This window comes from Calonectris borealis, chromosome 7 (assembly GCF_964195595.1).
Source record: "Calonectris borealis chromosome 7, bCalBor7.hap1.2, whole genome shotgun sequence".
Taxonomy (NCBI): Eukaryota; Metazoa; Chordata; class Aves; order Procellariiformes; family Procellariidae; genus Calonectris; species Calonectris borealis.
In genome coordinates, this window is record NC_134318.1 from 40,295,385 (window position 1) to 40,321,087 (window position 25,703).

The 25,703-nt window shown below is 48.6% G+C and overlaps 1 protein-coding gene across 5 annotated transcripts in view; it reads left to right on the forward strand.

Annotated features, from left to right (window-relative positions):
- LHPP (phospholysine phosphohistidine inorganic pyrophosphate phosphatase) overlaps positions 1-25,703 on the forward strand; it is an 89,195-nt gene that overhangs the window by 28,766 nt on the left and 34,726 nt on the right. Inside the window, exon 7 of one of the 5 annotated variants that reach the window (XR_012674379.1) lies at positions 22,182-22,304. The exons of 2 other annotated variants lie outside the window; for them this stretch is intronic. Coding sequence is in view for 2 of the 3 variants with exons in the window: in XM_075155254.1 (XP_075011355.1) it covers positions 1-58 (58 nt within the window). In the remaining variant the exon portion in view is untranslated. Of the gene's footprint in view, positions 9,317-20,114; positions 21,397-22,181; positions 22,305-25,703 lie in introns of those variants that run through there. 2 more of the 5 variants (XM_075155255.1, XM_075155254.1) reach the window with 2 other exon arrangements.

Genomic DNA, 25,703 nt, shown 5'->3' on the forward strand with positions numbered 1-25,703 from the left:
GTGTCTCCATGATCTTGTGCTTTCATTGACCCAAGAGCTACCTCCCTGCAGCTACTGATAGGAGACCTGAGTGCAGTTATAAACAGGGCATGGTCCAGGGTTGCCTGGTGGAAAATGAAGCCAGCACCTGATGCTCAGGCCAGGGTAGGTTTGAAGTCAGCTCAAGGTGACCCTCCACATGCAGTGCAGACATTGGTCCCTACATTTAACGTTTGGATTCCGTAACACTCAAAATCTCCTCTTAGCCATCTCCTCTTAACCATAACCATGCCTTTTTGTAGTAGGCGTGGTTCAGCAACACCATCTGTCATTTGACATAATTTATTTTTTTACAGTTTTTCTTGATTTTCAAATACTCAGACTGTAAAAGAAGGATACTCTTTTTGGGAGGGATGCAGCGAGAATGGTGCTTGTCATAGGCTATCTGAAAAGTTATTTTATTAATCTGTTTTAAGTTAATCTGTTTCTCAAGTTTCCTTTTAGTTTGTGTAAGGTGATAAAATAATACCCAGTGCCTTAATTCTAATGGACCAGTAAGTGATGATTTCTGAGAAAAAAAAGACAGATACCGGTGTATTGTATTTTGTGTATTTTTGCATCTTTAAGATCATCTGAAAATCAGTTATCTATCTGAATAAAGCTCAAAAAATCCCAAAGATTGAAAAAGTAAGTATATCATTTGTGCTGTTGGGATTATTTGTCTGTAATCTCTGTAATCCCATTAATTTCCTAACAGAGAAAATTAAGGATTCAACAGTTGATTTTACTCTGATATTAACAGGATCACTTTGTGAATCCACATCTTAATGTCACACAGATACGGGTGTCAGTGAAGGAGGTATCTCTGCATACAGAGGTGAATCAGACCTTTGCTACTGAACAAATATCTCCTGTGACATACATCATAAAATATGCCACAGGTGATTCTGCATCCAGACTGTTCAGGCAACTGACATAAGCTGTATATACATGCACACACATAAAAATATGTATAATCATATGCTGGAAAAACATTTTCTTATATCAAGTTTGAGTGATGATTTCATGGCTGAAAGGGAGTCATTAGCTGTTCTAGATGGGGAAAAAAGATCGTTTTCCACTGTTACGGTTCCTGTTTCAGTGTGTGGTTGCTGTTATCTGAAAGCATGTACTATTGTATGGCAATGAAATACAGGTGAGCGTCTCTCTAAATTGAGCATGTGGTCCTGTTTTTAGCAATTGTGAGTAAAATGAAATAGCTCTTGTTTGCCAAGAGAGGGCAGAGATGTATATATTTTTAAGAATGACTGATGTAGTATACGTGGAAAATGAAAACACACAGTGAGTATTGAGAGAGACAGAAAAAAACAAGTGAATGAAAGCTGATGGGCAAAAGAAATGAAAAATAACAGAAAACGTAATTATTTCATAGCTGGTTTAAAGTCTGATACATATAAGATTATGCATAGGTCCTCTCTCTCACTTATATGGTAGTTCTTGTTGAGAGCGAGCTGTGTGCTACACCCAAGCACCTCTGGATGGCACCGTTAGTACATTTACTTCGGTATTAGCCACAGCTTCGGGTCCTCCCCAGAAAGCTAAGGCTGTTTTTGCAAAAGCAATGCAAAGCATAAAGGCGTCAGGGTTTTGTTGTAGACGTGCAGTGTTGGTGCGGTGGGATTTCCACAGATTTCAGTTCTGAGAGTCTTGCAGCTTGGGACATGGGTTATCACCCCAGGTGAGTTGTCTCTGTGTTTCTACAGCCGTCAGTAGTTTTTTCCATTTCCACCACAACAATGGTGCCTCACTTCAGCAAAACGGATGCAGACCTGATTTGAGAATAAAATAAAAAATAACAGAGGAACTATCCCGAGGAATTGTGGCAGATGCATTTCACAGTATACTGGGGATATATGGAAATGACATTATTTGCACAAGTTATCCCAGTGAAGGCATTTTGCATCTTGTTCTGTACGTCCAAGGGATCCTGTTGTACCCCTCTGGTCTCACCTAAATGCTGTCCCCGACTGGCAGACATTGTCACCTCCAGTGCACGAATGTGCATCGGGGCAGCCCTCCTTGTTTCAGGGGTCAATGCAGTTGACATGAACATCTTTGGGGTCTGCCACCCACCAAGAGCCACCAAGGGTTACGCACCGTAGCACAGAAGACGACACATGAGCCAAGGTTTACTGTGCTGTTTGTTGTACTTCAAAGGGACTTCAGCGATCGCATGCAGATCACAGGCTGCAAAGCAACTCGGTGCATCTTACTTGCTTTAGTAAGCCAGAAGAAAAAGTCCCCTTTGGCCCTGAAAGCCTTTTATGGAAAGAATCTGTTGATCTGCTGATGCAGAGGTTTCAGCAGTAGATAGGGGTGGACAGGTCTTCCGCGGGGCGGGCAGCCTCCAGCCGGGTACAGGAAGCTGACTTCAGCCTGCAGTGTCGCAGGAGCCTTTCTCGTGATGGTGTTTGTGCCGCGTTGCTCAGTGACGGCGGTGGCGGGTGCCAGCTCCCCGCTGAACTGAGGAACTGGTTTTGTGAATGCGGGGTGGGGGGTGGTTGGCTTGGCAGGCGAGTCGAGGTCCAGAGGAGAAGCAGAAAGGGTGTGCGTGGAGAGGCGGCGTAGCCCTGGGGCTGCCTCCCTCCCTGGGCTCTCACCCTCCTGGCCTCTGCAAGGTCTTCTTCTCTGTTGGCTACTCCCAGGGTGAGATTCAAAGTGTGGATTAAGCTGCTATAAAACATTCAGTTTTACACCACCTTGCACGGAGGTCCTGAAAATTAGCTCCTTTTGCATCTTTAAAGTTTAATAAAATTTGTGCAGCCAATTTCCTTTAGTATGACAAGCTTTGCATGTTCCTCACTCCTGCATCTACGCTTACCTTCTCTAAAGCACTTAATCCTCCAGCAGGACTTAATCTCAAGTGTTGAACTCTTTTTCAGTAGCCAAACCAGGCATGGAGTAGATTAGTCCATTAAATGTAATAAATCCTAGCTGCAACATGGAATAAAACTTCTCTTGGTGCAAGTCAGGACAATAATGGAAAGGTGTAGGGATAAGGTGGTGTTTTAAGTTGATCTCAGCCAGCATGGTTCTCTGACATGGAGTGAGTAGTTGGGTTGTCCAAGTATAGCCCTTCTTAGGAGTGAAATCCAAATGCAGAGGGTCAGCCTGGTTTGCAGGTTTGTCCCTTCTACAGGACAGACCAGGTCGTTGCTGCAGACTCTTGCGTACCAAGAGAAGCAGCTGGTGTTAGCTTTTTCAGCATTGGGAAATCTGATGCTAATTACGAAGTTTCTGTGCACACCTCTGTGGAGGCCTTCGTAGCCAACATCTTTCCCATCTAGGGAAGAACATGTACTTGTCTTCCCGCACAGGGTATGTGCTAATTCCACTTGCAGCTAATTGGCTTTGACATCAAACCAATAATTTCCACAGTAACTATTGATTCTGCAATGCTGCGTAATATCCTCATTCCTCTTTGTAGCACGCAAGTTAGAGCAGAGAAAAATTACTTTGAGGCTTTTCCAACTGTCTCCCTGTAAAATCGGAAACAGCTTTCAGGTGTGTCAGTGCGTCAAATTGCAGATGGTTCTTGGCAGGGCAGAAGAATTACCTACCCCTTTCTCCTTGTTGTTATTTACAGGTCTTGATTTGTAAGTAAAGAACTTTCCATCGCTGGCGAGCGGCGGTAGCCAGGAATATTCATGGCAGCGGTACCCACTGCCGCTGCTCGCCTGTGGGCTCCGAAACGGTTTCAGAGTCTGGTAGTATAAGTTCATCCCCTCTCAGTGTCCACATGAGGTTTTCTTCATTTGATTAGGGATTTATCTCACGGCCACGGCTGATGCTGCAACATCCCTGAGCTGCCTCGTTACAGACATAAAGGATACCCCAGGGATGGAGGATAAAAGGATCGAGGCCCGCGAGAGAGCTGCCATCTCTCTCCAGCTCTGCCACTGTTCTCCAAGAGAACTGGGTCAAGTTACTTCATGTTGCCGTTCTTCAGTTTCCCCACTTTATAATTATCCTCTGAGAATAATTATCCTGACTTTCTTAATAAAGTGGCCTGTGATCTGTTCCTCTTATCTGATTGAAGAAAACATACAGAATTTGCACGGATTTATAGGAAATTGGCTTGCCAGGAGAAAAATCCAGAAGTGATCAAGGCAAAAGTTGTGACAGAGGAAAGGTCTTTTAGGCTGCCATCGTCAGCTGATTAAGGATTGAGAAAAACAGGGTGGGTCTTTATAATAACCTCCTAAATGAAATTATAAAATTATTCTAAAAAAAAGATTTCCACCCATACCTAAATTCACAGCTGTCACTGTAATAGTAAGTGAAAGCTCATGACACCTTTTGCGAAGAAATAGACACATCTTGCTGCTCTGTGGAGAAGCAGCATCCCTCCACCCTCACTTTCTTGCTCACTGCGTTACTAACCGCAGCCAAGATGAACAATTTTATTAGTTTGTTCACATCTCCTGGGTCTTGATGGAGCTTACCAGAAGTGCGTAATGAGGACGAACAGGCAGAGGCACTCCCTTTGTGCTGAAACAGAACCAGAGGCATTTTGATGGCCTCACAGTCCTAATAATTAAGCCTGGTTCAAGTATTAAATGGAAAGACTTCCAACCCGTATTTACACTGTTAAAAGTTGTGTTATAATTCATGTTAGTTAATGTCTTAAGCAATGTTTATTAAAACCAAGTGTCAGCAAGTCGGTTTTCATTTTAGCGTGATAGCTGATTGCAAGTCAACCCTAAGGCATTGTCTTTTTCACCATTTATTGCACTTTCAAATCACAGTTTGCTCTGTCCATATGAGGCTCTTCACATGTGTTTATCAATTTCTTGACCACAATTTGGTTACTGTAATCTTTGAATCAGCTTTGCAGAGGAAGTTCAGAGTAAATACTGCAGTGCCTTAGCGTATGCATACTCCTCTGACGACAGCCTTAAATTTTCCCAGTATGTTCAAATGTCCAAACACAGAAATTACAGTTTTAGTATCTGGTGCTTTAGGAATGAGTGGCCTATGCAAAGGTTTAAGTTCTTGCTGCTGTAGTGTGCCGTTATAATCCAGCCATCCACTTTTCAGCGTAGGGTATAGCCAATCGCAATGCAAAATAACAAATTGCATTGGAAATACATTATTGTTAAACTACAAGTGCTGAACTTGGGAAGCAGGAGATTTTACCCTCTGACTCTAAAGAATCATCTTTTCTGTGTCTTGAGTATTTCTGTTTCCTTAACTGAACATAGCCAAGTGTTTACTTTCCAGTAAAGTTACTGGTTTATATTAGAAATTCCAGTTGGACTAGATGATTGTAGGTCCCTTCCAGCTGAACTATTTTATTCTATTCTATTCTAAATGCAGATTATACCTGAGCTAAAACTCACCTGAAAGGAGCAAGGTGGAATAGAGAGTTCTGCTATGTTGTAGCTAATGTGTAAATGTAATTACCTTCAGTCTAAAAGAGAAATCAGAGTTTGTTTTTTTGTTTATTAGCAGGTTAATTTATTGGTTGGTACCATAATAAACCTTGAGGAAGCAGAGTGTGCTCCGGACATAGCCGTGGTGGGTGCTGTACGTATGCTCATGTGCTGTTCTGAAAAAATTAGTCTGAATATCAGAAAAGAGATCAGTCTGTGATGAGAGTAGGGGCAAGAATAAATAAGGGAGGAATGTATCAGGTCAGTGAGGAAATGCAGTATTACCCAGCAGTCTCGCCAGTTCTGCTCCCTACCTAACGACTCACTTTTCCTCAGCAGTCCTACTCTAATCAGCTGTCACATCTCAAACACTTACGAAAGGAAGCAATTTGCATTTTGCAAATCAAGATGGAAGTGACCGCATCAGCTTGTGCTGCAGTTTTGCTTCCCCTCTTGCTTCCCATCCACACAACGCACGCAGTAGCAGAGGCAGCTGCCTTAAAGGTTTCCACTTCTCCTCTTCTGACGCTGAGAAGTAAAGGGCTGAAAGAGGAGGAGGTGGTACCAGTGTCGGCTACTAGAAGCAAAAGGCAGTGGGACCTGGGAGGGCACGTGGCTCAGGTGGGCTTGATCTGTGGGACTAAGACACTTCCAGACCCTCTCTGAAAAGCATCCAAAATTAATGGCCATTTTGTTTTCCTTCTCTTTTGCTCTGGTGCCTCGATGTCTTGGTAGCACATGCCAGCTTGGGCTGGCAGCCTTCCTCCTCCTGAGAGGGCCATGTACACTCGTGCATCTGCATGAGTAACACCAGAGCCCTTGGCAGCTGCTTGTCCAACGAGTTTGTGTTTCTCTCCTCCCCGCAGATACATAATTCGTGAGCTGAGGTGGTGGTGGCTGGGCTGCCTGAAAGGAGGCAGCTCAGGGGCTTTCCAGGCTGTGTTCACCTCCTGCACAGCACCCGCTGTCGCTGCAGACACCCGTGGCCTCCACCGCGCTGCCCGTCCGAGGGACCCGCAGGGCCACCTCCAGCTCCTGCTAGACCCCCAGCCTCCCTCCCTGTACGAGCCCGGGCAGCGCAGTCTACGAGGCAGGACAGGGAGCAGCAGGTCCTTGCTTATTTTTATCTTTAGGGGCCTTTTCTCAGTGCCAGCGTAAGGCTGCGGTAGAATTCCACAGCGAAGCAGTCTGGGGAGCCGGCTGAGCGCAGCAGTGTTTCTCAACACTTGTCACTTGCAGAATGTCGAGCTGTATTAGCTTGTTCAACATTTGACAGCGATGATGAATACCATACCAATTGCTAACTACTTTATTTCCGTAAAAATGCTAATGAGTGTGTTGAAATGTGCTGCAGAAATGGCAGAGCTGGGACAGCTGCACAATTGTGGTTTCACTAGAGATTTCCTTTTTTTAAAACACAGGTTCCTCTTCTCTGCGTACTTTTTTCCTGTAGTTAAATGCCATCCCAGCTCACTTGGTGCATGGAGTCCTCTCAGCGAGCAGCACGGGGAGCGTGGCAGAAGGGGAGACTGCTCTGATCGGTAAAACCAAAGCAGAGCGTTGTTTTCAAAGGGAGAGAGAAGCAAACAAGAGAGAGGCAAGCCAAGTCCGCTGCTGATGTAACTCCCTCAGAGCAAATGGTTTAGTATCTGAAATTTAATCTTCTGGCTTGGGCTCTTGCTCGCACTGTAAACATGCTCGGGAGCCACGGTGCTGGAGCAGTACCTTGTGCCGGCACCCTGCAAGCACAAAACAACCGAGTATTCATGCTTTAATGCTGTGCTGCGTGGCTCGCGGATGTTGGAGGCATTCGTTTCTTCCCCTAAGAGTGGGTTTAACCAACGAACCCAGAGCGGCTGGCTAGTCCCCGGTGTGTTTTCTGCTCTGGAGGAGCCCCGTGTTTGTATCGCCGTCTGCGCGGGCACACGGCCCTGCAGTTGTAGGGGAGCCGGCTGCTCAGAGGTGGGGTCTGCTAGCCATCGCGACTGGTCCCAGAGCCATGCTGGGGGCCCTGCTGCGGCGTGCAGCCGCAGAGGTGACGGAGGCGGGTGTTTGTTGAGCTGCGTGGGAGCGGGAGCTGCTCAGGCCGAGGGAGCAGCCGCAAGACACGGGGACTGCTCCCCCTCCAGCTGCTTCTGCTGGGCTTGGGCTGGTGGCTGGTTTTCACCCCCTTTGGGAGGCATGACGTGACTCGCCCGGTGTTAAAAATAAAGCACCCAGCAGTGCCAGCATTAGGTCTTCTACAAGTGCTGGGAAACTCTGATAGCTCCATACGTGAGCGCTCGTGTACCGCGGCAGGAGTAAGAGCGTAATGTGAGAAAAGGGGTTTGGGTGAACAGCAGCACTTCCCCGCCAGCGCCGGGCAGTGCTCTTCGCTGGGGATGAAGACAGCTTGCAGCTGGTGCTGGGACGTGACTCATGTTCACACTTTGCCCTGAAACGATTACGATTCTTACTTGTCTGTGGTTTTTAGTCATTGTCAACAGCGTATACGGTTACACCTCAGCCCTGCGCGCTCACAGGTTGCCGAAAGATGAGCTCATTCAGCATGCGGGGCTGGTGCTGTTGCGTGGGGTCTGCGTCCTCTGTCGAGTCTTTAAACTCGAGCCATCAGCCTCCCTAAAAACGGGGATGGGTCTCGGGGCCGCGGGGAGCAGGGCTGGGGAGCCCCGGCTGGCTGCCGGCTGCAGCCGCTGCATGCGCTGTCGCTCTTTGTATCGACCTGCAGCTCGTCTCAAAAGCTTTTTCCTTTTCTTCTTAATTCCACTCTGACTGAGTCTAAAATGGGCTCTCGTGATCAGCTGGGTCTAATACTCTGCTAAATGCTGCGCCCGGTCCGTACGCCCATTCCTGTGTGAATTTAATTTCTGTGGCGCCTTCAGGGACTCACTCCAGTCATTTTGGAGGGTGATCTTGGCCGTGTTTCTTGCGTGTTACTTATGCCAGTGTATGCTTTTGTTTCACAGCTCTGGTTGCTTTTCCATTCCCAGTTGTGCTCTGAGTGTCCCCGGAGGTGTTCGGGGAGGAGGGGGTGTCAGGTTTGCCCTTCCAGCTTCCACTCACTCCCAACCCCTTGTAACCGCCGTCAGTCTACGCGTAAGCAGAGTTGCACAGTCCGTCCCTAGGTGGGAAGCTTGGCTGTGCAATGCATGTCTCTGTGTTGCTGCAGATGGTGGCTGCATTCCTGCAGAAAGAAGGGCTGCGGGTCATCTTGCCCCGTTTCCGACAGCAGCAGAGCAAACACCCGAGCTGGTCCCCCCGGCTTGCCTTTGCAGAGAGCGCTGGACACCTGTAGGTCTCAGTCCTCTCATCCTTAAGCAGGTCGGGCAGATTATGTGCCAGAAGCATCTGTTGCTCTGCGTTGCCCGTCAGGACGGCTCGCTGGGGCGCGGGTGGCTGGATGTGCTCTGGGGAAGCTTCCTCTGCCCCCTGCCCAGGCTGGGCATCGGGGGCACCAGCTCCACCCGCAGCAACGCATCGCTTGCTTAAATGACCAAAGCACAACGTAGGCGTTGGCTGATCAGTGTGTTGCAAGTGGGGCAATTAAAGCAAAGAGTTATTTCGCCACTAATGAGAATTTGGGGAGGAGTGGGGAAGCATGGCCGGGTGATGGAGTTAGCAGGGCCGGGCGGGTGTGTGTTAGCTCAGAGGCTCGGGGCTGCACAATACCCTGTGCTTTGCACGCTGCGGCCGCCGGGCCCTTCTTCCCCATCCCCCTCCCCATCCCCTGGGACCCTGCCAGTTCCCAATTTGTACTGGAGGAGGCGGGTTTCTCACAGTGCAAATATCCAGAGGGCTACGTGGGGCGGGACGCAGCCAGCAGTGCTCCGCAGTGCCAGATCAAATTCAGACCCTGGTTTTGGATTTACAGTTGCAGTTTGTGGAGGGTGGGAGGGAGCTTGAAGTGGTTTTCATCTTGGCGTGAACTGCCAGAGCACCATGCCGAGCAAAGCAGCTGCCACCTGCCTTTAAAAGGGGCTCCTGTGCTGCAGAGCCCCTTCACCTGCCACAAAGCCGAGCTTTGTTCGAACCCCAGCAGGCGTTTGCAGTTGAATGAGGTGAACTGTTCAGCTCGGCTGTTGGCTGTGTGACACTGAAATCAGGCCTAAAAATAGGAGGATGTCTGACCCTGAAGTGAAGGATTTTCACTCGTAACCCAGCCTGGCGCCCGCCCAAGGTGACGTCATCTGGAGGGGAAGTTGGAAAAGCTTCCAAATCAGTTGCTTTCCACGCAGGACACTAAATGCATGTGTCAATGGATAATCAGGCAGCACGTTCGCCATGGCTGTGAATCAGGGGAAGGAGAGAATGGGGAAGAAAAGACCTGAAGATGGAGGAGAAGGATGGGAGCTGCATGTCGGAAAAGGGTTTGGGGAGCATTGTCTGTTTATAACTCGAGGGGAGATGATAGGAGCAAAAAAGGTCCTATTCAGGCAAAGCCGGTTCCATAAATGACTGTTTTGTTCCTTTTAGGTGTGCTAAAAGGTATTGAGCTATAGTCGAGGGTAGCTGACCATCAGCCCACCCAGTGATATCTGGTGATATCAGTCACAGTTGTGGTTTGAGTCTGCATGATTTAAACTTGCAAGTGCCTGGATACTGCTCACAGTGGCCATGGAAGCATCCGAGATGGCCAGGTACTGAATGACCTCCCTTGGTTTCAGCTCTCCGGTATTTGAAAGCAGCTTTGCCCAGGCTAACCTTCAGGAATTTGATCAAAATCTATGCTCAAGTAGCATGGACAACCTTGCTATTGTTGTTCTAAATCCAAATTGCTTGAACTAACTTCCTCACATTTCTGTGCTAAGCTGCTTTGTCTTCTTTAAAAATGATAGTGTGTGAAAAATGCGGTAGGCAGTTTTCCTCTGAAACTTGACGTCTTTTTCCCTTTGGATGCTGCCAGGTAACTCCTGTGCTTGTCCTCTAATGAAGACACCTTTGCCTCAGCATTGATGAGTGCACGCTGGAATTCGTAGCTCTTTTCAGATGGTGAGAGCTAAGTATGATATTTAGATGGGGTGTCTCCATTATCTATTTTCCTTCTGCCTTTTAAATTCTCATTACATATTTATAATGGTGTTACAGCAAAGATGCCTAAAGCACAACCGTGGGCAGTGTTTGGTCTCCGAGTCCCAAGTGAAGCTGAAAAAACTGCTGTTGCTGTGTAAACACTACGTCAAGAGCTGATTTCATGCATACTGCTGGGCATTTTTAACCAACGATGGTAACAAAAAAAGGGGAATAATTTTACCATATCAATGTCTAATTTAATACAAAACCAATTGATTTGGTTAGAGACTGAGAAAAGTGTTCAGGCATGCCAGCCCTTCTTGGGGTTGTCGTGCACTTAGATCATCACAGCAGTGAAACTCTGACTACAGGCAATCTGGTTTAGAGACATCCGCCACAGCAACAGGCGCGGACGAGCTGCTTTTCACTGCATCAGCCTTTGGGTAGGATTTGTCTGACTAAGCATCAGGATATTTCTGGTTGTCTGCTGGGAAGTGACCAGGCTGTGGTTGCAGAGGTGTTTCATTGGTGTCGACTGAGCCCATGGAAGGTAGATGATAGCCCAGGTAGGGTCAGGCATTGACTTCCCATACTAGGGTTAAGTATACGCCGTACCTCCAGAGAGGGGTTTGAACAGTTTTTCCGTTTTCCACTTTTTATGTGAAAGGCTGAAGCCTCTCTGACTGAGAGACAAATCTCTATTTGCAGCTAGATTGTGAAACTTTTTAGCTTTTGATCCCTGATACTTTTTATGAAGAACAGCCTAACTGGAGTAACCGTGTGAAAAGCAGGGACCTAAACCTAAACAGCTGGAATAAATCTCGTGTACGCCAGCGATGGATGCCAGTCCCACTGTAGGTCAGCTGCTCCATTACAGACCTGTCATTTCACGGGGCATTAATGGAGCTGACATAAAAGAAAGCGGGGCACACGCTAGAAGAGCTGGCTTTTATTCTTGCAGATGGAGTTCTTTATTTTTCCTTGCTGGTTGAGATGTTCCAGCAAACACTCGACTTCCTTGTCATCTTTAAACTATGTAGAGAGGTGGGGAGCTGGCTTTTACCAAAGCAAATGGACTTTTGCTTTGAAAAGTCCCTTCCTGCAGTTTTTGGCATGACTGATCACCCTGCTCTCAACATTCTCTGAGCTTCATGATACAGTAGTTTTGTACAAAGCTGTATTTTTATGCACACAAGCTTTTAAAGCTGTGTCTCTTTGAAAACACGCCCCTCGATACTCATCCTGTTGTTTCACACACAGAGTTGGAGATGGGTGCAGAGGACTTAGTTGGGAAGAGGGAACAGGCTCGGGGCTGCGAGACGGCGGCCAGAGGCGCTGGCGGACACACGGTGATGACCAGCACTGCTGCACGTAGCACAAGTTGTCAAATAACATTCAGATAAAAATACTACATGTTAAAAGACTGTTACAGCATGAATTCAACCGTATTACGCATTCGCTCTGAGGAGCAGTCCTTACTGAAATGCTCACATCCCCTTCCCCACGCTGAATCCCCGTCTCCCCCACGCACAGAGCAGACACAGCCTCGAATGTGCCGGGACTTACAGAACAACTTTTTCCCCTCTCCAGTCACTGGTTTCCATGTGGTTTTTTCTACTGTCTCTTTCTGGCGGTTAAATACAAGCATTAATGCATTTATTTCCAGAGCGGAGCTTTGAGATCCTGCCTTAATTATGCACGCAGGGACGAGAGGCGCAGAGGTTAAAACTAATGCTGGCCAAAGGGTCAATTGCTCGCATGCTTAGTTTGAAAGTACTTGAGCATTACATGTAAACATATGTTGGAAACACCGCTCGCAGCCGCCGCGGGGGCATCTGTGTGGGCTCAGCCCTGCTGCAGATGGGCTCCCAGCTGGCCCCGGGCAGGCGCTCGGAAAATCGTGGTGCCCAGAGGAAAGCCTGGGCATCACGGAGGAACGGCACGGCTGGGCAGAGGGAGAAGACACTCCTCTGGGTGGCACTGACCTTCTTCATCTCAAAAGCATCCCTATCTCCCTTCATCGGGCATCGGAGGTGCCGGTCTCCTTTGGGCTGGCTCACACGGGCTGAGGCTGCTCTTCCCTCTGTCCTGGCTCCTGTTAGTGGAGCGAAAGGACAGGTTTTGGCTGAGGACTCTGAGGCCAACTCTGGTTTGTACAAAGCGGGTACAAAGACCTCAGTTGAAAGGAAAAAAAAAAAACCTGTCTGCATTTAAATCAGCCTAATTAAAGTGGCTTTTTCCAGGAGCTGGCAGGCATGCTGCGTTGCCGGCCCAAAGTGATTTGTGCAATTACCGTCTTTTGTGTTTGTCTGGTGAGGTTTTTTCTTACCGCACTCGTTTATGGGACATTGCACAGGGAAGATCACTTATATGCAATACGTTCTTTTAAGTTTAGAAATAGGGGGCTGGATTCTCACATGCCATAAGGAGTGGAGTAAATCAGCAGAGCTCTGCTGATTTACACCTGCCAGTGCTCTGGCCCACTGGGTGCCTGGAAATAGCTTAGCAAGTGTAAAAGAAAAAAATGGTTTCTCCATCCATCTGGAACACATTGCATACATTGGGGAAGGAGAGGCATTTGTGAGAGCGAACGCTTCATTTATCAGTGTATGAGCTATTGAAAAGACTGGATGTAGCTGGGATAATTATAACCAAGATTAGTCTTCTTGGAATGGAAAAGTAATGACAATCCTAATTTTACCAAATCCTCTGAAATTTACTGTCTATTTATTTAACACCCCGGACCCTTTCCTGTGGCAGAGGATCGGCTAGATTTATGGAGGTGCAGTTTAGTAATCTAAATACTTGGGAGTTCATCTGCACGGCCCGTGGGCTGCTCTGGTTATTTTCACTGTCACTGCTTGGAGGCTGTGGGAACCGGGAATGCAGACGGGAGCGCAGGGAGGCACAGGCCAAAAATCAGCTGGAGTCAGTCGAAACACTCTTCTTCCACGTGCTTTGCAGGCGAGAAGTACCTGGCTTTTGTAGGCAGCTTTAGCTGTTGGTGCTGTTGGGAAGGGAAGGGAACAAAGCTCCTTCCATCCCCTCTTCAGGAGCTGCCTATTTTTTCCTCTTTCCAGCATATCTTGTTTTTTTCCCCTGCATGTAAGCAGGGGCAATCTGTATTCAGAAATTCCCCGTGCAGGGAAGGTCATAGCAGCAAGTGCATATTTGAGTTGGAGAGCTGACTGCCGTTCCCCCGTGACAAGCCATGGTTATCACCTGTCCATCCCAGAGTCTTATCGAAACTCAAAACCTCTGCTAGAAGCTGAAATAGCAGCACAAGAAGGAAAATCCCTTTGGGACAATACAGGGTTTGTTAAAAAAGAGAAGAGGTTATGAAAATGAAGGCAGGCAAAGGAGCAGAGGTATGGGTCTGGAAGCCCTTTTGCTGCCATCATGTAATATTAGGAGAAAATGCCTGGACTGGGGGTTTAATAATTATTGCTGGTCTTTTTTGTAGCAAGTTCGTAATTGCTAGGCCTGTCTGCATTTGTGGGTTTATGAGCTGTGCTGCCTTTTGGCTGAATATTTACTCTTTTCATACCAGGAAAGTAACTGTCTTTTCCAGTCCAGCATGCCTTGCAGGAGTTGAAATGCGTAACCTTGATTTCCCATTCATCTCTAAAGCACTATGGGATTTTAGAGTTGTTATAGGCAGACACAAAACCCAAACAACAAACCCTGAAAAATATTGATCCGAAGAAGGCAGAAGGAAAATTTCCTTTGACTTCTTCCTAGTCAGGGTTTCAGTCCAAGGGGTTCGGTAGCACTGTAAGCCTTTGTGCTTCAAGACACCAGCCAAATTCTCTCACACTAATAAGATTTAAAATTTTCCTTCAGGGCACAAATTCTAATATAAAATCTCCTACATTTTCCTAAACCACTGTCAGAAACTGGCCACTGTTGAAAGTGGAATGCACAATTAGATCAGGCTGCCTGTCTGAACTGGCGTGGCGGCTCTCGCTGCTACACCTTCCTATAGGGACACGCAGGAGGAGTGCGTTGTCACCGGTACTGCTGCATCGTCACCGGGAAGGCCGCAAGCTCCAGACGGGTCGGGTAATCGGGGAAGCAGGAGGGGAAGAGGGGTTTGAACGTGTGTTTGGGGGTGTATCAGGAAGCCTCGGTGCCCTGGTTGCTGAAGCAGTGTCTTTACAGTCCCATGCTCCCAGCTCCCGTGCTGGCATCCCTGCCTGCCCCTCACCTTGGTGGCTGACTCACGTTTTTGCATACATCCAAGCCCTGAAGAGTTTGGGTAAGGTGTCAAATGATGCGGGATTGGTGGTTTATTAGGGAACATCAGTGCTTTTTAGCCTGGGAGCTGCGAAACGGTTGGCCTGAGCAAAGTGAAGGAAGAAATCTTTGCATGTTCTTAGGAAAATGGTGGGACAGCAGCAGAAAATGTACCCCCCGCCACGTGTCCTGAAGAGAGCTAGTACCCTTAGCTCTGCTCCACATTCAGCCTTTTTGTAGGCAGCTCGTTGAACCTGAACGCCGACAGCCGCTCCAGGTGTTAGGAAATCAAAGCGACTTCCTGAGCTCTTTGTATCTCACCGGTTTCCTGCTGCAGTGTGGGCAAAATTTGTAGAAGCTGGGTACCTGGCAGCAAGAGGCAGGTTTAGGAGAGGCTTCTGGCTCGTGCTGCCAGCTGTGCAGCAGCTCCGGTGCGGCCGTGGACGAGGGAGCGTGCCATCCATACGTGGCATCCTCGCCGGGCCGGAGAGCCATGTACAGGTCTGGTCCCTTTCCAGCTGAAGCTGGTGGGAGCCTTTCCCATCACTCCCAAAGAGCCGAAAAAGGTCTTGCAAATCCCACGTGTATCGCTTTCTTCCTGTTTTTTTATTGCTGTTAAAACATTGCACACCCCAGTCACAAGAGGCAGAGGCGTTCTTGAAATCCCGACCTGGGATCGCTTTCAGCTACAAAAAACACTGCGGCAATATTCTCAGTGCTGTGTCTCGGGAGAGGGTTTTCATGTCACGTAAACACAGGGTTTCTCAGAAGTTGCTCTAAGAGGCCCTTGGAATGTTTTGGGAGGTATTTTACAGGAGATGTTAAACAGGATGGTCGCAGAGGGGAGGATGGAGTAACCTCCTTGCCTTCCGTCAGTGCCTTGGACCCTCTGTTCCAGCTGCAGTGTAGATTATTTAGCTCAAAATTGCATCTTCTGGCACCCTCCTCCCACACACTTGTGTACTAATATGGCCATTCTCAAGGGCTTTGTCCCTGCCAAAGCACAGCCTGTTACCAAAAAAAAAGAGACAATTAAGAGGAAGCAGTGGAGTTTGCCATATAAACGTTTAAAACTGACCCACGCTGAATAATAATGCAGAGCGTCGTTTCATCCAGACAGATGCTTCCTGGATCAGAAGGAGCGACTGGATCTGATGGGAATGGATAAACAGCTTTGCTGCTCCCCGGTGTCGTCCCTGCCTGGCCGTGGGTCACTGCGCTGTCTTGCAGGGTGGCTCTGCGTCGGGAGGCTCAGGCAGGGGGGTTTGTGAGCAGCCCAAATCCTGATTGCTGAGGGGTCTAGATGGAGACCTCTGTCCCAGCCCCAGCATGGTTGCTGCTTCTGCCAGGTTTGCTAAGGGTGCACATGAGCACGTCACCAGTGCCAGCAGCTCCAGCTGCCTCCTGAAGCCGGCGTGCTGCTGGCTGCCTGCTCTTAGGCAGTGCCCAGCATCATACACCCTTGTCCTGGGGGCAGAAATCATCTCTGGGTGGCTCTGGGCAAACCAGGGCAATCAAAAACCTCCCAACAATCCCCTCTCCGATACTGGCATTGCACCCATGCATGCACCTCTTCTGCCCTTCTTCCCAGCTCAGCTGCTGCACAGTTGAAGTTGCTGAGCAGGGACCTCCTCGCTGCGGATGGCTGAGCCATTCCCACGCAGTGCCCTTCGGATGGTGTGGGGACATCTTGCAGGCATCCCTTCCCAGGAAAAGCCAGGGACTTCTGAGCAGGATGCTGTAACCCCGCGGTGCCTCGGTAACCGGCTGTACTGGCCCTCCCGACCTTTATCTGAGGAACGAGGCTGTGTTGCAAGCCTGAGGGAGGAGAGGTTTGGGAGAAAAGCAAACCAAACCATCACTGGGCTCTGTAGATGGAGAGGGATCTGGGGCTGAAAGCAGAGTGCCGGACCAGCCCAGCCTGTGCTCCAGGGCCCCGCTACACTCCCAGCAAAATCCATGCACACGGCCAGGTGGGTTTTATCCAAGAGAGCAGTGCTCAAGGAAAAACGTACAGAAAAGCTGCGGTGCTTGTTCCAGCTCACATACACCCATGTTTTCTGAACGGGAAAGTCCACGGTCCTGTGAGAGTGGCTGGAGAGAAACCCCATCTCGCAGCCCTCTGCAAGGGCACTGCAAACAGCGGAGACACGAAACAACCTATATACGAGAGTAATTGGCAGCATCCTTCTCACTTCTGCCTGACCTTTTCAGTGCTCTCTAACTCGATTACCAACCGTTTCTCTTCTCCTCCAAGGCAGCCTGGCAGGCAGCGTTGACAGGACCAGCCACTCAACTGGCAGGAGGTGGCAAGAAATGAAAATGAGAATATTATTGTCTTGCCCAAGTATTTCTGTGTTGGATGTAAGGGCTGCGATACGGTATTTGGCTGGGAGTGGATCAAGCGCAAACTGCATCCGTATTCAGCGCTGTCTCAGCCGGTTAGCAAACTAACTTGATCCCAGGTGGCTATCATCTGGAAAGTGGCTGATTGCCAAGTAAATCCAGGAGCTGCTATCTTTATAGGAAACTCCTAGAAGATTGACTAGGCAGTAAAACAACAGTTTTCTATAGCAATTACTCTGTGGGGAATTTGGCCAGATCTCTGCGTTGCAAATGTATAGGACGTATGCCTATAGAAATCCTTGAGAGTGTGATAGAATTTAATCAATCCCATTTGTTTGTATGGAGAGTCAGCCCAGATCTCTGGCAGACGCCCAGGGAATGCTGGAGGCAGCATAACCTGTTAAACAAAGATATGTGTGGCCCCGTGAACAGAATACACCGAATTTGCGTTTTTTTTACTCAATCAACACCTCCCCTTACTACATCTCAGACGCACGCAGTCTTTGCACATCCTTCCATTTTCCTCGGTTTTTTTCCTCCTTCATCTCTTTGCCCCAGATTCCTGTCTTTATTTATTTGTTTCTTTATTTATGCCTTGCTTTCTTCTTGTGCTTCGTTCTGTGCTGGGAGGCAAGAAGAGGCAATTGCATGTGAGGGGGCTGTTCTGCAGCCCCACTTGCTGTGGGTCCCTGCTGAAGCCTGGGACTGGGCAGGAGCGGGGACGTGCTGGGGGTCCTGGTGGGCTCCCGCTGCTGCCTCGGGGACACTGTGCCCTGCGATGTCCCTTCGGGAGCACGTGGTGGGGAGCTGCCCTGCAGGCTGCAGAATGAGTCCCCCACTAGCAATGGGTGTCCTCCGTGGAGGTGGGTTCTGGCTTTGGGGTTACAGCAGTCACACAAATCCTAAATGAGTTCCTAATGATCCGCGTTGTTTTAAGGGTTTTTATTTCCAAATAAGTGACTTTCTCAGGCGTGTTTGTTATTCCCTTTGGAAACTCTCGGTTGTGCTGTATGTCCAAGCTGTGCACAAGCAACAAATAGCGATAAAGAACAACCTACTGGCACAGTAATGCATGGGCCAGCTGGTTGGACTGGGTATTTATTGGATTGGAAACACAGGCAACATGGAAATATGAAGATCTGCTGTTAGCTTAGGCTTCTCCTCTGTCTTGTTCGGCCTGCTGTCCTTACAAATAACAGGGAAGTTTTGCGTAATTACAGGAGATTTGAGAAAAGTTTATTCTCTCGGTTTATCTGTTCTGAGTTTGCAGTTTACATACCAACCGCATGTTGTTTGCCATCACTTTTACTGCTTCCCTGGGTAGCTAGTTCTTTTTCTCTCTTTATTTTCTGGATCTTTCATACAACGAAAGGAAAGAGGACTTTTCCAAAGGCACAGCACTATGTGACTGTAAAACCGCAGGAGGACTCGAGGCAGGGTATGTACTCACTAGAGTGGCCAGACTCTTACAGAGAAGACAGGTCACTGTCTCCAGAAAGCCACGTGGCTGTCGCTATGTTGTCAAGCTCGTTTCAGAAGACAGTGTGGGAGAAGTGTCCTTTATACTGAGATTGCTGTGCCTGCTTTCCAAGTCAATGCTGGCTCCACGTCCAGAGCCAGCACATGCCATGTAGTTGGGACACTTGGCAGGCATTTCCTATCTGCAAATCGTAATTACTGGGACAGAAAAAAACCAACCCTGGGCCAGTCTTGGTCTTATCTGCTGGGATTCTTAAAGAAAAGACACAAAAAAATCCGAATAATCCCCCCAGGAGATTAAATATGGTATTTAATGCCTTCCTAAAATAGCTAGGACCCAAAAAAGCACCCCAGTGTTGTTTCTCTGTCTTGCAGAGTGTTTGCATAAAGCATCCTCCAGTAATTTGGGTACCGCAGACAGTGCCAGGGCTGTTGCAGAGTGTGGCATCTGACCAGCGCGTTGGGGGGAAACAGCGTCAGCATCAGAAAAATTGAAATGTGAAATAAGCAGATAAATCAGCCTTGCTTTTCTTATAATAAGCCTGTCTGGTGCACTGAAAAGCAAGTGGGTGGGGAGGAAAACCTAGACAGTGTCAGAGAGTGAGTTGATGAAATTTGGTCCATCCTCATGGGAAAATCCCAGGGATTTCAGACATACCATCCAAATCCCACTTCTTTTGTCATTCACAGGCAACAGCCCAGCTTTGTCTGATTTCAAAGACTCATACGCACACTGGGCTGTACCTGGAAGTGGAGGAAGCCCTTCCTCCCTTAAACGGCCGCTCTGTCCCTCCTCTCCCCTCCTAGGAGGGCCATAATCTGCTGTGGATTGAACCTTACAGCCAGGGACTCCCTCTTCCTTGCCTCCTTTCCCATGGCAGCACTCATTCCTTGGGCTCTGCCTTCCTGCCTGGTGTTTCTGGACATCTGCGGGCTCACGGGACCAGCACACCACGTTTCTGAAAACCTGCGCTGTTGGAGGTCCCACTGCATGCGTGGATCCTGCGGAGCATCGCTTTGACCGAGCAGCCTTTCTGAGAATGCATCCCGCTTGCAGCGTCCAACTCCCCGTGGGAGAAAGCCGTAATTTTTTGGTCTCCAGCAGAGCAGCAGGTCCCAGGCCGTGGAGCCGCCTTTCCAGTAGATGGCAATCAAAGACAGTGAGTTCCTCTGCCCAACCCGGCTCCCCATCTCTGGCTGGGGAGGGCTGTTTCTCCACAGTCCCATTTCCCAACAGCGCTGGAGCAGCCGTTCCTTAAAAAAAGCAAGCTCCTTAAAGCAGCTGAACCTTAAAAAAAGCAAGCTGCGTGTTGCTTTTCTTTTGCTTCAGCGTTAAGTGACGTGACCCATGTCGTATGCCAACGTGGTTTTCCACCCAGCAGCGGGGACTGAGTGAGTGCTGCTCCCTGCCTTTCACTCGCGTTCGACTATTCCGCCATAATCTCACTTGAAAAATGCATTGAAATGCATTGATGAAAAATCATCATAGGCGCAGTTTTTGATGTCTGAATTTAGTTTACTTTTTATACATATATATATGGGGGTTTTGCATATGCAGTGCCCTGCATAGTAGGAAGATTAAAGACATTTCATCTTCTTTTTCTTTCTTTCTTTCTAAACTGTGAATAGACCTGATAGTTGTTGGAGGTCACTGATCTACTGGACGTGAAGAAATCCTTCTTCTTGACTCCCACCTGTAGGAATTCCCGCGATCAGCAGGTTTAGCACACCAGGAGACTCCACTGCGACGGAGTTGACACATCACGTTTGAAAATCTGATCACTGACTGACCATTGTTTCTGCTCTCTTTGGGAGCATTTCCAAAATCGGGTTCCCTGCGTTAGCAGAAGGAGGTCAGGAGGAGCGGGTGGGTACGCGGTAAAGTTTGAGAGGAGGGAACATGTAGTTTTTATTTTTGAACTTAGACCCCAGTGACTTTTAAGTGATTGTAACATACCCTGCCCTTGGGAAGTGATTTAAGCTGCCTCCCGGCGCTTGCATTAGCCAATAGACTTAGCAGGATTTTATGGATCTATTTTCAATTAAAAGGAAAGAGCTGGAATTTCTTCCTGCTGGGTTCGTCTTCTGCTCTATTTTTAAGTTCAAAGAAAAAAAAAATTGCCTTCCGTTCTTTGCTAGGCCCTCACCTGCTCAAGGTAACCTTGCCTTCAGCTGGTGGCAGGCAGGATTTGGCCCGTTGTGTGATGTTTGAGGGAGGCAGTCCCTGGCTGACCAGCAGCGTGGCAGGCAGTGCTGGCTGCCCTGGTGGTGCACAGCCCGGACCAGGGTTACTTGCTTCACCTGGACAAGAAATTCCCTTGCAAAAGCAGACAAGATTGGAGAGGGAGAGCAAGTTTCTTTTGATGCCATATGGAAAAATTAACTTTCAGATGGTTTAAACTGCTGCATGCTCAATTTCAATTTGACTATTCGTATGCTGCCGGCTTTGAAGAATTGCATAGCCCCGGAAGAAATCTTTGTTATAATTATTTTGTTCCAATTGCTTTCGAAGTGAATATCAGAGAATCACATTCTTCAGTACCGAATCCCGGTGAGCAGAGGCGGCAGAGGTCCTGCCTGCCTTTCACAGCAGGAGCCTATGCGTACAGAGGGGAAAGATCCTGAGCATGATTGTAGAAGCCTCCACAAAGATGTAATGCATATAATAAAGCTGCAAACCAGAAACAGATCCCTGAACAGCCCTGAGGCCTGGTGGGCTCTCTCTGTGTCACACAGGTAGTTGTTTAATACAGATGGAAGAAGCGTGCAGCTTGATCTTTAATATCGAAGGGGCTTGGGGGACCTGAAAATGTGGTAGGAGGGTGGGGGCAAGGCAGAGGGTCTCTCTTCTCCTTTGCCAGATGCCCTGTTCCAGAAGACGAGCTGATTTAGGATAGCTGTTCCCTGCAGATCACTGCTTGGGGCCTCCGTGTTGGTCACGCAGATGCTCAGGTGCGGAGAGGCTGGGAACCGTACCGGCTCCTTGAATCCAGCGCTGGAGCTCTTTGGCTTGAGAGCACTGATGGGACGCTGGCAATTCCACATGCTGGCAGGGGGCTTTTAGATTATTTCCATTAACGTAAAGTTGGTGTATACCTAGCTGAGGTCATGATGTGAAAAAAATAGGAAATAAGCCCTATGCAGGTTTGGGGTTTTTTCCTGCACCTCAGTAAAGATGCCCTTCCCTCTTGTGCACAAAGCCTGTGCTCAGCGGGCTTTGTTGAAATGTGATTTACAGTGCCTGTGGCAGTTAGGTGGTCGGGATAAACGTCCAGCCAAGTCCTCAAACAGGTGAGTTGCACTGGCTCTGCTGCAGCCAGTGGACTGATGCTGATTTACACTTTCAGAGCATCTGTCCCTCAGCCTTTAAAACCTGCGCTCTGATTGCCATGACTGCAATTACTTTTGGCCCCACACTGTTGACGTGAGGAGTGTGCATGAGCAAAGGAATCATTTGCACTTGACAAGGTCTAGGTGCAGGCTGCTGCTGCTCCCTGCTCGAGCTCAGCCCAGCCCAGCACACTGACCACCTTCTGCCGCTGGCTTGGAGGCAGGACTCCTCTGCCTGTATTATTTTTTAACAGCAGACAATTTGTGAAAAGCATACAGCAGGTTCTAGAGTTCATATCTTGTGAAAGCACTTTTCACGTATGTTAATAGACGGTCAAAAAGAAAGTGTTCTTTTCTTCTCTGCAGACCTGCTGTCTTTGAAGCACCATTCAAATGAGTAGCACAGAGGGGAAGGAGAGGCTCTGTCCATGCCCACGTCTGGTCGCTGGGTGAAATTGGGGATTCTGCTCTGAGGCTGGAGGTTTTGCTGTAAAAGTCTGTGGAATTGCAGGACACTTTCCTAACTTGAGGACTGATATTTAAGAAGTGCTGGAGTGTCATCCTGCTGAGTGCAGAATCACTCCATCTCTGTGTTATTTCAGTTTTCTCAGGTTATTAAAAACCTTTGCGAGCGGGAGCGCTGGCAGGCTGCTGGGGAGGGGAGCACACAGCTTCGTGCGGGACCTTGTCTCGGACAGACAGCAGAACGGTCCAGAGCTCGGTCTGGAAAGCAGTGCTAGGGCTTTGGGGCTTCTGTCGTTGAACTGGAACCAACCTTCAGTATTTTGAAAACTGATTTGAACCTGGACCAAAGCGAAGGCAAATAAATATTTAATGGGTTATTGGGTACGAATAGCAGTTTGGCTAAAGGCAGCCATCACCTGCCAGGGAAGGGTGCAGAGGTTTGATTGACTCTCCCAAGAAAGGTGCGAGGAAAGCGAGGAGAGTTATAGCACGGGCATTCAGCATGCACGAAAGGGTTTGCCGCCTCTGCCTGCACCTCCCGTGCCGGGGTGCCCCTGCACCCCAAGTGGGGCTGTACCCCTCAGCCCGGTGGGGCCGGCATCGTGCTCACACCATGACATGACCTGCTCCAGCATTAATGGGTGTGAAGCTGAGGGTGCTGTTGCCTGCTGCCAAACTCCTGCCTGTTCCTGGCCTAACTGGGCATTTGCAATCCGGGCTGAACCCGAGCTGGAAGCACAGTGGAGAAAGGACTGGGGTGACTTTTTAGTTTACAAGGGTCCTGGAGACTTCTGCTTTGAGAAAATAGAAAAAGGCTCTCTGTGGACTGTCCTCCCTCGTCAGTTTGATCAGGCCATGGGTAAAGAGTAGGCTATTGCATAGCCGTGAGTGCTGTTGGAGTTTCTCACCCTGGGGAGATAACAAAGCACTCCAGGACAGAAAGTCAAGTGGTGGTGCTACATATCCTCGAGAGGGTCTGCTGGCTGTGCAGGAGAGCAGACTGCTGTGCGGCGGCAGCTCGTGGTGGCTCCTGCACTGTTCAGGGCTTGGAGAACATGGTCACGCGGTTCAGGAGAAGCACAAAATGTCATTTTTTGGTGTTTTTCTTGGGGTGAGTTGCCAAGCCTACGTGCAGGCATGCTGGAGGACAGAGGGTTTGTCTGTCGCAGGCAGTTTTTTGCCAGGCTCTGTGCTCAGAGCAAGGCCACTGCAAAAATCTTTTCTAATAGAGAGACTTGACACAGAGCTTTGCTGGAGCTCAGAAAAAAAGCAAATCTGTGTAGGGATAATTCATTTTTTTAATGGATTAGGTCTGAAAACAGGATTAAGCCTTCCTGAGGGCTTCGAGATGGCAAACAAAAAGCTCAGCCAGGCCAGTGGGTGCTCCTGTGGCGTGGTCACATTGCGCTACTAGAAATGGTCTTGGCACTGGCAGCGCCTTTCAGTGGTGGGGGACCTTCGAGGCTGCAAGGGGCTGTCAGGCTGATGCCCACCAGGGCCAGGACCACCTGGGAGCCTCCAGATGTGCCCCTGACCTCCGACTCGGGTAGGAAGCAAACAGCATCCTCCAGGACGAGCAGTCCAGCGATGCTGCTCTTTAAACAGCCAGGCTGCAGAGGGGTGAGCGGGGGAATCATTATGAATTTAGCACTTGATTTTTAAGGCACAAACTTAGCCCAGGATGTGAGTGGGTGCAAATCCGCCCACACTAGCGACTAAACCCCTTTCACAGGGTGAAGCTGAACCACGTTCTCCGGGTGTGATGGTACCACAGTGCTGCCCGGTGTCACACAATGCTGCGGTGTCAGGGAGGAGTTTCCTTCCCAGGGAAAAATGATGAAACGTGCCAGTCACTTCATGACTAGTTATCCTGTTCCCTGGGAATGAGGTGAGCAGAACTTGAGGAACAGACATAATGGGAAGAAAGGGGAATAGAGGAATGAAGTTGAAAGAAAACCAACCTGATTCTTTCCAAGAACAGACCAGAGTGCCCGGGACCATTCAGGTGTTATCCTTGGTTACAAGAGCTGAAATGCTGAGAAGAGTGCTTGAAATGGGAGATACGAGGACCTCCTCAGATGACACTTTATAACACAATGCATAAAGATTTGGCAGGCACCTGAAGTCTCACTGTTAGTATTTTTTGGTGAGAAGGGACAAGTGGGCATGCTTTCAGAATGCTGCTGTGCAATGGTGAACCCTCTGTCCAAAACATATTCCTCATTTGTAGCTTAAGGAAGGTTTATTTGCACAATAAAATGACCCACTTGACGATACCTGGGGACTTCGCCCCAGTGACCGGTCCGCAGCCCTTAGCTCTCACATGCGGTCCCAGGAGACAAGCAGAATTTGGCTTTGCATGCGCTGAGGAATGAACGAATAAATAAATAATCCTTCCTGGCCTATGCTATTCACCATTTATAGTCATGCAACAAAATCCTGCATTCTGGTTTTCAGAGAGCTGGGGGTTGGCTGGGGGCAGGGAGGGGGAGAGCCTCTCCATCGCTGGGGGAGAAGCCTTGTCCCAGGCACAGGGCAAAGTCTGTCTGATGGGAAAAGCTAAAAGGAGCCCATGCTCTGCAAAAGCCACAGGGAAGCCATCCAACGGCAGCTCCATTTTGAGTTATCCTTGTCTGGTTTCCGCATCACTTTTATATATATATGAACAAGAAGGACCAGAAGGGCTTGGTTTTGTGCTGAGGCTCCGTAAGGGCAGCAAGGGAGTCTCTTATTTGGCTCGCAAAAAGATTCGGCTCCTGTCCCACGGACTCACAGGGCTCGCCACTCGTGTTTTGTAGGTTTGGCCATTGATTTCAGGGAAGTCTGGAAAATTCAGCTGCTTGTTTCAGCAAAGGCAGCACAATACCTGGCTGGAGCGCTGGGCCCCGAGGGGATGCTGCTTTACAAGCTAATTCGAGCAACTTGACTTGCATTTCAGATTTTGCAGAGATTTACACAAAAGTTTCCTCAAGGTTGTGCCAGGGAAGTGCAGCGCAGGGCAGGCGGTGATTCAGAGCCAGGCGGTTTGTGACGGGGCGTCGAGCGCTCTGCGCTGGCCATCCCAGGCACGAGGACGCGAGAGGACAGAGCTACGCCAGAGCTGTGCTCAGAGAGATTACACCTCCCTTCTTGCGTGCGTTATAAAATGTCAGAGGTTTGTTGTAAGGGGCTGGGATTATCCCGCTCACTTAGCTTTATATAAACTTTTCAAAAATAGCGTTTGATTTCATCATTTTAGTGAAAGAAGCATCAGCTCACAATCCTCCTTCACAGGTACTTGACTCTTATTTTAGCTTGTGAGATGGCTGTAGTTGCTTTTTGGGGTATGTACATGTGCCCAGGTTCAGTTTATCTCAGCTAAAGTGGATTTCCTTTTCTCGTTTTGTTTTTCTTTTTTTTTCAAATATCTAGTTTATGGGGCTG